The sequence below is a fragment of the Pithys albifrons genome, chromosome 3, assembly GCF_047495875.1.
Source record: "Pithys albifrons albifrons isolate INPA30051 chromosome 3, PitAlb_v1, whole genome shotgun sequence".
NCBI lineage: Eukaryota > Metazoa > Chordata > Aves > Passeriformes > Thamnophilidae > Pithys > Pithys albifrons.
Genome location: NC_092460.1, coordinates 87,816,389 through 87,829,108, shown reverse-complemented (window position 1 = coordinate 87,829,108; position 12,720 = coordinate 87,816,389). Strand labels below are relative to the sequence as shown.

The 12,720-nt window shown below is 37.4% G+C and overlaps 1 protein-coding gene across 1 annotated transcript in view; it reads right to left on the bottom strand.

The window, feature by feature from the left end:
* The window catches only part of COG5 (component of oligomeric golgi complex 5), a 179,434-nt gene that overhangs the window by 58,230 nt on the left and 108,484 nt on the right, over positions 1–12,720 (bottom strand). The window contains exons 8-10 of the mRNA XM_071552623.1: positions 6,213–6,378; positions 5,376–5,488; positions 5,207–5,284 (exon numbers count right to left, since the gene is read on the bottom strand). Coding sequence (XP_071408724.1) covers positions 5,207–5,284; positions 5,376–5,488; positions 6,213–6,378 — 357 coding nt within the window. The remainder of the gene's footprint in view (positions 1–5,206; positions 5,285–5,375; positions 5,489–6,212; positions 6,379–12,720) is intronic.

Below are 12,720 nucleotides of genomic sequence, written 5' to 3'. Positions count from 1 at the left end.
CAGTAAATGAACTTAGTGTTCAAAAGCCAGTAACTACCCAAGGGATCTGACATCTTTCTTCTATCCAGAGAAGTGATTTAGTGTGTACAGCTTCAATTCAAACTATGCTTTCACCTTGACTACTTCATACCCATTCCAAGGATGAGAGGGTGGTTCGTTACCATGTCCACTCAGCCCGTGGCTGTTCAGGTAAGATTGACACGAACGATGATAAAAGGCAGCACTTCTGCTAAATGTATTTCTTTCTCAATGGCAGGCTGACTGCAGACCAACCAACTTAATGACCTGCAGTCATCACCAATCTACAATTTGCACAAACCCCACCAAACCAGAAGTGAAAAAGAACGAAGGTCATTATTACCTACTAACCCATGCAACCTCCACACCATCCCTTTTCTTCACAGCTGAATATTTCTGTCAGAGAAACAGAATTAAAGTTCTAGAGAAAGCGTAGTGTCATTAGAAAACCATCGCACAGGCTCTGACCCTCCCATGTGAATTAGAATCAAATTACTTTTAGTGTGCCTCTGTGGGCACACGGACCCATTCAAAATGAGAATCAGGATTTTTAACTGGTATGACCTTCTTGAGTTTTTAAGAGAGTCCTTAAAAGTCATGTAAGTGAATTCAGCAGGGCAATCTGTGGTCTGAAATAAAGAGCATCTTTCATATTTTGTGGATCAAACCCCTGCTCATCCACTTGTGTTTAGATCTCCACAAAGTACCACATTATTGCTTAAAAAGAAATCACAGTAGAAATGATGAGCAAGTAATCCAATTCTGCTCCTACAAAAAACACTGAAAAATAAATCACATACTTGCAATAATAGGTGAAAACCATATTATTTTCTGAATTCACACACAGCAATAATTGGATTATTTTTCAGTTTTTTCCACTTGGGATTATTTTTTAATTGGGTCAACTGAATGTGAATATGTTATGATAGATGTGAATAATTTCAAAGCAGCAACATTTTTCAACACATTTGGACGAGGAGGAGAAATAAGAAGGTGAAATGTAAGTGACCTCTGTCAATAAATATCTATATTTTCCATTTATTTTCTTTATCTTATGTAATGCTGAGGACATTTCTTTCTGTATCATTAACACCTCATATTGCCAGTGTTGACAACTCAGGAAAATAGCCTGCTTACTCACCAAACGTTCAGCAGCAGCAGCAATGATAAGAGCCCTCCACAAAGTGCATAATAACACTCCCTACAACTCTCAGCTTGCTTTTTTACCCAGAGCCTTACGTAAATGACAGGGGCTGTGATGTGCCTGAGCTGCCAATAAACGGGACACCCAAAGGCAACCAAGGGCAGATCTGCCCTCCCACAGGGAGCCAGCACCTTCCTGCCCAGTGGAGAGACCCCAGCTCACCCTTCCCATCGACCACCCCAGATCCCCCCTACAAAATGATTTGCTGCTTTTCAGCCCCTGCTTCTCACTTCCCAGCACTGCTCCCTGATGCCTATGTAGGAGTGACACCAAAATAGATGAGGATCAGAGATCATTTTCGACTCTTTTACAAGGGGCTTAGAGGGACTCTTATCTCTAATTATAAAGGTGGCTGTCACAGAAAGACACCTTCTGCTGCGACTTACACTCAAGTCAATTGTAGTTTAGGTATTACGACAGCTGAGGAAGGATTAGTCACTACACACTGAAAGAGAAGCAATAAAGCAGAACAAACTGGAGTAACCTATTAGCTCTCTGAAGGTGAATTATGCAATTGAAAGAAGTGATATAAATAACCAGTCATTAGGTGAATAAAAATATCAAATTTACATTATTTAAATCTCATTTGAAATTTTAATTTTACCATTAACATTATGAACACAATAATCCTATATTTTAAAAAATGTATACAATGAAAGCTCTATTCATTTCCCCCAAAACTAGAAAACAGAACTCCATGAATTCTGAATTCTTTTAACCTTGCTTAAATAAAATGTAGTCATTAAAGGTCTTTTTTTCTTACATAAACCACACAAAAATGTTCACTCACTCTTAAAAAAACCATGTATCTCCTTTAAATAGGTCATAACTTTTTAAAATTAAATCTGTAATTTTAATAGGTAAAAATTAATAATGAATCTCTAGTTCATTACTAGTATGAAATGTAGCAGTTTTTAGAAGGCACAATAAGAGCATGCACTTTCTCAAAACTGCATTAATTTCATTTTGTGGCAAATGAAAAATACCAAAATCTAGATCTGTAAAGGGAAGGAATGGAAAAAAGTGCAGTATAAATTTAATCTCCAGATTCTTACATGATGCTCATGTAAGCCTGGCTATGTCACTTAACTCTTGGCCACATCTAATGCTGGAAAAAATTGGAAGGGAATTCTGTAAAAGAAACCATAGGGTAGAAAAGATGCTGGTGTCGTCATTGCCCCCTCACTGAACTCCAGTATTTATAAATTTTCCAAGTTCTGTACCTCAGTTTCTCCATCTGTCAGGTTTTGTTTTGTTTCTTTTTTTTTTTAACTGAGAGTTTTTATGAAAGCTCTAATTAATTGGTTATTGTTTTTTAAATTACATTTTTGGATACAACATGATGCAACACTACTAAATATTATTATGGTAACAGGTAATTAGAAGGCTGGAAAGCACATTATTTGAGATCATAATACAAAACTAGAAAAACTGCAGGCTGTGCTGTGAAGAGAAGGACACAAAAAGTCCCCAATGGAAAAAAGAGAATGATGAATTTAAAAAAAAAAAGGGCAAGTAACTTCCTTGCTATTAAAGGACTTGTGCTTTAAAAAGGCTGGGTCTCCTCCTCTCTTATGCTTCCTAGGATGGTACTTGCACTGCAGTAATCAAAACAAGGAAGCAGATGGACAGGCAAAGTCGTACTGCAGCTGCTGCAGAAGATGACTATAAAATAATGTTGACATCAGTAACAGTAATTAGAGCACAGACTGCAGAGTGGATGATTCGTTTTCCTATCTTCTGGAGTGGGCATGCTGCCCTAGCAAATGGGTACAATGTTAGTACCTTTAGTTTGATTTGTTCATTTGCTCAGTTTATTAATGAAATTGAATACAATAAAGAAAATCCAACTTTCCTCCCTCTCCAGAACACTTGCTGAGGAAAGCATGTTTTGGTTTGGTTTGGTGGATGGATCTTCATTAGTAAATGGCAACATACCAACTTCTTATTTATATCTATCATCAATGTACAAACCAATTCATACTCTCCCATACAGCCATCTGCACGTACACTCTGGAATTTCAGCAGTGTGAATTAAGAAACAATCAAATCCAATAGAATAGAACAAAATCCTTCCCTTTATTCAGCACTGGGAACATGGGGGTGTTAGGTCCACCACAGACATGTTCCACAAGACCTTTGTGTTTCCAGGCTTATATACTTGGTTACAACAGATAACCCCTCCCCAGAGTTAAGCAGCGTATTTTGGGTGACTCTTAACAGATCTAATGGGCTGTTATCTCTGTAGCCTTACATTTCCTTTTAACTAAACAATGTTACAGCTTCAAGTCTCTAATCTCGACAGGTTTTCTGATTTATTTCTTACAGTTTAGCCTCTCATCTAAACAAGGTTTTGGTTTCTTGAAGTTCATCTTACACCTACGGGGTTGAATTCCACTTAGTCTAAAGCTACGCATGGTTAAGATAACTGACAGACTCTAAGGTACAAGCTAAAATCAAAAATTAATATAAAATACAAAGTTAGTACAGGTCTGATTAAAAATTAGTAAAAAACATTATGATTTTATGAAGAGATAAAATCCATTTTCTTGAGAGGCCCCTGTATCAGTGTGTAGTACTTGCCAGGTTTTGTCTAAATAGCAACTCTACTGTTTGTGACCTCACCCATTTGTCACTTAGATGCAATCCAACAATATGAATTTTAAGGGAAGGAAGGGTAATCAGAGATATCATGGAATATGCTTAGCATACGACCACGCAAAAGCCTTTTATATTCTAATGAGTTTTTCCTTAACATCTTCTATTGAGATGCATTTTCCCTGTTTGTTTATTCTCCAGGATGATAAAATATTTCCTTTGACTTCCCTCTAATATCAACTTCAAGAAATGGAAAAACTCCTTTTTAAGTGCTGTTCTACAAAAGGGAGGAATGAGTAGCAGGAAGCACAGGCACAGGGTGGGAGGCACTCATGAACTGATCATTTATCTAAGCTCCCTTTCCATCCAAACTCTTCCTGAGCCTTTCAGAGTTTCTGGTCTGTTTCCAGGTTTTGATGTTTCTCCCTAAACATGCTAATCCACTAAAGGGCTGATCCACCCAGGCAGCAATAGATAGATATTTTTTGCCAGATTAAACTTTTTAATGAAGCAAACATGCTAAAAGTTTGTAAACTTTTTGAGGAGGTTTGTGGGAGCTTTTTTGATTTTTATTTTTGTTGTTGAGGGGGTTTGGGTTTTTTAACACAGAAAGAGAAGCTTGAAGAGCTTCACAGAAAAGTAACACCTTCTGGAGATGGGCTTAACAGACAGATAAAATTAAATGCTGTATTTAACCTTCATTATTTGCTTTCAATGTTAAGATCATGTTTGCATATGAAGAGCTTCCCCAAGATATTTTAAAAATTAAGTCAATGTAAATTGAAATCCAGTTATACACTTGGAAAAGAGATGTCAGCAGGAACATGTCTTTTGTTTTTGCTCTCTTCTACTAAGGTAGATGAGATAGTTTCAGTAATCCTGTTCCTAACGCTGAAGGAGACCATTAATCAAATTATTCTAAATATGAATATGAAGCAATGCAATTGAATGGAAAATAATAGGTATTCAAAAGAACAGCCATAATTGTTTTTCAGGGAAGAAATTGTCAAGAAGTGAGGAACAGATGGCTGAAAGTGATGGATGAAGACACATTCTCCTATGCAAACTAACAGACTTAATTAATTACTCAAATCACATGGTATAATGGAATGACATTAATGATCCATAATAAAAACTGACAGTGGTGCCTTATCAACTCCCTTTAAAATAAAAGAAATCATTTCAAAAAGAACATGTTTACATCCTACAGATGTAATCCACAGACCACAAATGTATCTTTCAATGTTAGTTTGATTTTTTCAACACTTCCCCATCAATTTAATTTAAAAAATATATGTAACTGTAAAATTGCAAACAAAACCGTTCTCTGACCACACTTTCCTTAACAGAATTACTAAAGCATAGTAAGGTAAATTAAAACTTTACCTTTACTATTTCCTCTATGAAGCAGACATGTGATACGGGATCTCTTTTCTTTGTCAATACTTTCTGCAAATGCTGCACCTGTAAAAAAAAAATTGAGAGAAAAAGTGGCACCTGAATTCTTATATCCAAAATTGCATGACTAGACAAACAAGAATTAGCTGCTGAGTACCTGTCCACAAGCAGCATAGATCTGATCCATGAGTTTCTCCATGTTTGTCCAGAGGGCTGCTCGAAAAGCTGCTGTGTTCCCAGGTGTTGGCATAGCAGCTCTACCAGGGCCACCTAAACGGTTTTTAAAAACACACAGCAGTACATTTCAGCTTCCACATGTGAAAATTAAAACATTAGGAATACAGAGCTCTATGCACTTTGACAAAGACTTTTTTTCAAATCAAAGCAGCCTAAAACACCTTCAGAACAGAGCCTTGTGAATGGCCTCAGCTGCCTCAACTGAGACGTCAACTCACTGAAGTTCAGCGGGGATGTTTCAGTGTGTGTCACTGTTACATGCTCCACCAATTCAGACCTCCACAGAAACACCAAGGCAATGCCATGAGCAGTTGCGCAGGATGTAACAGCAAAGGAAAGACAAAAGCATCACAATGTAGTTGCAGGTTTCTTCCATTGCTTGCAAATAATTTCTACCCATGATCCTCCCACCAATACAAAGAAAGCAGAATTTGGATTCACCTTTTTATGAGAAACTGGTAAAAATATGCTGAAAAGCTGTAAATTAATAGGGAAGATTTTCTGGGCAAGTTAGTAAAGAGAGGCAGGGAGGAATAAAGAAAAGCCTCTGAGCCCAGTAACACAGACTCAATTTTGGCTTACAAAGCCAAATTAGATGATTTCTGAGATATGTCTACTCCCACCCTCTACTAATTAAAGCAAGCAGCGAAACGTTCCTGAAACAGGCTTGGATTTGATAGTTTCCTCCATTTGACAATATACTGCACTCCTGTCAAAAAAAAAAAATCATTTATTCTCTTTAAAACAAATATCTCACCTCTTGTCACAGTTTGAGATGGTTGGGTCAATACTTTGATATCCAAAGCATTTTTTATGTTCTCCTCCAGAACTGTGCAGTATCCATCCACCACGTTAGCAATGGTATCCTTCAAAGTCCCAAGGTTATGGAAAACCTGAAGAGCAGTTCCCACTTGAGTAGGGTTCTGGAGAAAGAAGATATTAAAAAAAAATACTATGTTTGACTGTAGTACTCGGGGCTTTTATCCAGGATGAAGCATCGTTTTAGTGGGTAAGTGCATCTTTTAAGTTCAGTCTGCTAATTCATTTCATTTAAGTAACCAGCATCCTTACTGCCTAACAGAGAACAGAGGGTAAAGGAGAGGATTGATTTCCTTTGATTGCTTAGCAATGCTTTGCTCAGCTTCCTTTGGTGCTGTCTTATGAATATGAAGGATGGAAAAAAAGGAACAGGAAGCACAGCTGGCAATACCTAACCTGGGGTGAGTTATCAGTGACTGACTCAATACTCCTGGGGTTAGTCACAGCACAGCTGGACTCAGCTATGGTGTAGCTACTAATATTGCTTCAACACACAGTGTTTGTTACAGTACTGTCATTTAAGTGCCCAATAGTTCATTAAACGTGATACAGGCTTTAAAAAAAGTGCAAATGAAGGATAAGCAGAAACAAGCAGGTCAAGCCCCTACTACTGACTACTCCAGAATTTGAGCTTGTATTTCTACATTTCCATGTCTAAGGCTGATAAAACTTCCTCACAGCAGAATTAAGAATACAAAGCAATGCAGTGATTATTTTCAAAGCCTGCAAAAAAAAAACCCCAAAACCCAAAACAAACACACACACACACAAAAAAACTCAACACAGGAAAGTGAAAACTCTGAAAACTCTTCAGGTCCACTGTTTAAGAGACCTTTGATTAAGATTGAATCTGATGATAATTCCACTGAGCAACACTAAACACTGGCATTGGTGCTATTTAGCAAGAGAAAAGCCTCAAATTATTGCCTTTGGAAACTAAATAGTGTCATCTATACACTAAATACTGCTTTTTTAATTAGCATTCACAGCCTATTACTAGAGGGGGCCATCAGTTGATCATACACACATTACAGATGCAGTCTTTTCTGTCATTTTAATTCGTGACTTCTGCCAGCAGTAAAGAACATGGTTCTGGCAGAAATCCTGGCACCCAGACTGGCCAGAGACAGCTGAGACCACAGGCACTGGTCACTACAAACCCCAGCTTGGCTTTGGCACTGAGACCTGACACGATTGCCTCCTCCCTGCTAGTGGCTGCAGCTGCACAGCCACTGACACCTAAAGGGTCTGCTGCAGAACCAACACAACTCGGCTCCAGCTTCCCTGGGTCACAGTTTTTTTCAGACAAACACTTTGAGACAAAGAAAGAGGGTGTGATCCACTACTTTCCAACTTGCACTGAAATCAGGGCAGTAAAGCTACAATGCAGCTGCAGTGCTGAGGATACACTTGCTGGGACATCCATCTGCTGAAACAGGTTTTCTGATCCACTGGTGAACAATGTGTTCTCAAACCTAATGTTTCAGAGGTCACACTCCTATAACTACGTGTTCATGTCACTCTTTCTAGGGTTTCTGGAAAAAATCAGAACCACAATGGAAGCAAAAAAGCCAGATCCCACCCTCTTTCCCAGCCTCAATGAGGAGTTCCCAGGTTTAGTGGAATATTAGGCATGTATTATGGTTTGCAGACCTTATACTAACTGTACTGGTTTCTTTTTCCAAACAGTGTGGGAGTTAATGAGCATTCCCAGCATAGTATTACGGGTCTGGGACTTGTAGGTTTAGTTTTTTGACAACTGGGTATGCTGTAAAATTTCTAAGCATCCTGTGGGTGTGCTTGTGGAGGTGGGAAAGTAAGCCACAAAGACTGGAAGATTAATGGGATGTCAGAAAATGAAGAGTAGTATAATGCAAAGAGGGAATTTGGGGACAGAATGAACAAGAGAAAGAAAATATAAATGGGAAGAGGACAGGGAATAGAATGAAAATACTCTGGAAGGGAGAAAGATAATGAAACTGAAAGGGGGGGGGGGGAAAGCAAAGGTAGAAAAGACACAACTCATTTACCAGCCTTTCCTAAATTGTTCTAATTTTTACAGAAAACTTGCAAAATTATGAAACCAGGTAGAGAGTCAGGAACACAAAATCAATACCTTACTACTACAGTAAGAATAAGCACTCAAGCAGATTTCAGTCAGGCTCTGATGTTCATATACAAAACCCCCCAAAAAACCACAACAGAATCAAAAGGTGAGCTGAGAACTATCCAGCCTTGAATAATCAGTGGCCACATACTGATTTTCCTGTCAAACAGGCAGTACAGGCACAAATAATTGCAAGCAAAAGATGAATCTCAGAGCTCCCACATAATAGTTTAGTAAACTAACTCTGCAGCTACTGGTCAAGAAAGACACAAAAATATGCTTCAACAGAGCCTGAGATGTATTTCAGAAGAACTGGTTATAGTCAGAAGTTGTCAAACCAAAACATATCATTATGGAAACATGTTATTCACTCAAATTGTCTTCCAAATCTAGGACCAAAGTTAAAACTAGAACGGAACAAAGATTGTGCAGAAGTCCTATTTCTTATTTGCTTTGAATTCTGGGCATGACCACAGACAGGACTTAGAGCTCACGTGTTCATCTTGTGTAACAGGAATTAGAGATACATCAAATCCCTGACAACAAAGTGCATTCTTTTTTTGTTTCATATATAGCAACTTTCCCACTTCAAAAACAGTTTCTGTTTTATATGCCCTAGACAGGGTATGTAACAGTCCATTGCTGGTTTACGACTAACCCTGAGAGAATTGCAATTTTTATGCACAGCTACTTTGCAGGTTTAGACAATATGTTAAAAAAAACGAAGCATCTCTTGGGCAAAAAAAGTATGTGAAAAGAGAATGTTGAAAAGCAGGAAGGAAACAAATGATTGTACTTTCATGCTTGCATACACACCTTAAAATTAAACTGTTTATCATTAATACACACTAGACAAAAAGTTGAGAACCAGTATTACAGAATTTGCCACTACCAACAGACTTTGTCCCTAATAACTTACTCCTATTTGACAAAGCTTAAACCTAAACAGTTCCAAGATTCAAAATACTGTCACAATTTTTATCGAATGGAAAACATACAAAGTTAAAAAGAACTGACTATAACAGTAATTTACAATGGAAAATGGTATCACATCAGAGAATGATATTCAGAACAGCTATCCAACAGGAACAATAGGGAAAATAATACCACTACTTTTGATATGGAATTTAATGAGTTCATCAGCAGTATTTTATAACCAAGTTGTCTGCCACTGCAGGCAACTACACTTAGCAATTTTAAAGCATTATCCTTAGCATATTTGTTCATAAAATTCTATGTCACTTTTTGCTTTAAATGTCTTGCTTTATAAATAAAGACTCAGAAGTAGTGGTTTTTACCAAACACAAAGCAGACTGATTCTACTCTGTAAAAATCTTAGATTAAGAGCAAACCTGCTTCTCACAAGATAGTGTCTTAAAACAAAAAACCCTTTTACATAATAAATTAGCACAATAAAAAATTTGTACATATGCCATAAACTTTAAGCTTTGGCAATCAAGAGAGTAGGGGGCCAAGAAAAACAGAACAGCATTTAGTAATATGTTAGCAATACAGCATAATCTAAAGTGCATAAACACAGACATACACCAGTGAAATAAAACCATGACCCCACAAACTGTGGGCCCACGACACTACCTACTCAAAGACTAACTACAGTGATCTTCAGATGCAAAAAATTATAAGGAATCAAGGAGTTATGGAGAGATGCATTAAGTCCACCAATAACACCCTTCTCCATTAAAAGCAATTCTCCATCTGGCATGTCATAATGTATGTTACATGGAAACTAAATTCCACAAATTTAAGAACTTAGGAAGCCTCAGTGAATCATCAGTTCAACATATGATGGAAACAAAGAAAAATCAACTTGCTCAAAAGCTAGTTCTACCATGAAACAACTCTCACCAATATTTTAAAACATTGAGGTTTCTCAGCATCCATCAGACAATACATTAAATAGCTCAGTCACAAGAGTGGCATCAGCCACCACCTGAAAACAAGGCCTGTGTATTTCAATTTATGTTTTAGCAAAACAGACACTCATTCAGAAGGAACTATGAAGAGATGTTCATACCAGATGCACTTGCTCATTTTCTCTATCAATGACAACTGTTCATTTTATTAACATCATTTTTGATTCATTTTATCCCATCCCATCCCACTTGGTTCTGTAGACAATCACAGACAAGAAGAAAAATAAGTGTCATGCAGTCATTAGTATGAATGTGTGTTTTTCACAATTAAATCACGTGGTTGTTTTCGAGAGCAGGTGACCAGACTCAAACCCCAGGAGATGCTGTCCAGGGCAGCATGACAGCCACAGTCATTCTGCAGAGCAGAACCCCTTTTGGTCACTTCCTTTCCCACATAGATAATAACCCTGTGAAGACTTAATAGAAATGTCATTAGAGACTTAAATAAATATGTATCACATTTCTAATTTGAAAATATCTCCTAAGATGGAATCAAGGATTTTTTTTCGGTCAAATGCCAATATTGCAACTATTTTATATTGTTCAAGATTGTAGTGTTTTATTTTATGATTGTCACTAGTGTTATCAGAACCACCTCATGAAAGCACGGCTAAAGAAAGAGCAAGATTCTTTTTCATCACTGGAAATACAGCTTGGATGAGCAAGCCTGGTCCTCATAAGGGAGTGTGGTGATGACACTGAGCTAATTTGGGGAGATTCCTAGTCAGGGCAAACCTAAAGTAAGAAACATGGATGACAGACAAAACTAATCAGCTTAAGTGTTACAAACACAGCTTCCAAACTCACACTGTACCTTCTCAGGGTATGGGCCTCATCATGTGGTTCCTTATTCTCCACCCAGTTCTTCACATCATTATTTCTTTATCCAGGGCCAATCTGTCCATAAGATCCCATGCTGCAGGGTTTTCACCTGTGTGGACTATCAACTTCCTTCTCAAAGAAATATTTATTGGCAAAAGTATTTTTGGTCAATACTATCTGTGACAATTATCTGTGACAATTTTCATGAAGAAGTATGGTTACAAATGTAACTAATAGTTAACTTCCATTTAGTTAAATTTCACAAGTACCTGCACCACTATTCATGTTTCAGTTTGGAAGGATCACACGCAGAGGTGTCAAACTCCGACTAGTCCCTTACTTAGAAATTATGTTCCAAGGCTATTAATGTACACAAGAACATTTCTAATTTGCTTATTAAAACCAGAACAGTAACTCTGGCCGAAAATCTTTACAATTCTGCAGAGAACTAATGACCTTGTTCAGGGAAGGCTGTGGCAGGAGCCCAAAAGAACATTTTCTCTACATAAATGAAAACACACACACACACATATATGAATATGTATGTATGCATGTATGTATATTACTCAACAGCTGTGATTTCAGTGTGCTGCCACATCCTACTCTTACTTAGCAAAATGTTTACCATGTCCCATACACAAGCAGAGGAGTGTAATACAGCCCAAAAAGCATTACTTATGTTGCTTACCTGAAGGAAGATCTATAATTACTGATTAGTCCCAGAATTACTTAAACAGAGTGGTCTGACAACATGGCAAGCAACAAATACCACAAATTCCCTAGCCATCAAGAAATAATCAGCATTAAAATACAATAACCCTAGAACAGGATGCATATTGAAATAACCAGCTGATAAACTAATGTATATTCTCTGACAGGGAATACAAAAGGCTATTGCAGTCTTTACAGAGTAAATGCAAAAAGTTTCCAGATTATACTTTGACTGGCTCTTAGTACTAACTAATTTCATTTGATACAAGATTTGCTATATTGGGAACTATTTCAGTTGTTTTTCTAAGTTTACTTCACACAGCTCATTTTGTTTGTATGAGAGAGCAGTTGCTATTTCCAACACAGTACAGCTTTACAAGGTCCAAAAAAGACCCTTTTGTGAGACTGAAAATCCTGTCAGATCTTCCTTTATAGTATCCGTCCCTTCTTCTCGTCTTGCTGCCATTACAACACACTGTCTCCTTCAAATAATTTTCCCATAAACAATGACAAGTACTACTTGAAGACCAAGTGATTGACAAAGGTTTGTAAGCATTTGCAGCTACCAATTACAAGTAGTTCTTAGTGATTTCTTACAGACCCCAAAAGTGAAAAAATGAGAAGCAACTCCAGGAAAAGCTACAGTTCAATATAAGGAGCTCAAATAGGCAAGTACTGAAGAAAATTTAGCCACCTCAGTCACAGTCAAGGCAAAATGACTGATTGAGCAGCATTAATAATTTAATAATAATTGTTGGAATTCTTGCTTTGAGCTATCACTCAGCTATTTTAATTGCGGAAAAAAGTAACAAAACCCTAAAAGTAGAAATTAAATGGCAATGAAATTCAGCTGCAGTCTAAAAACAGTATTT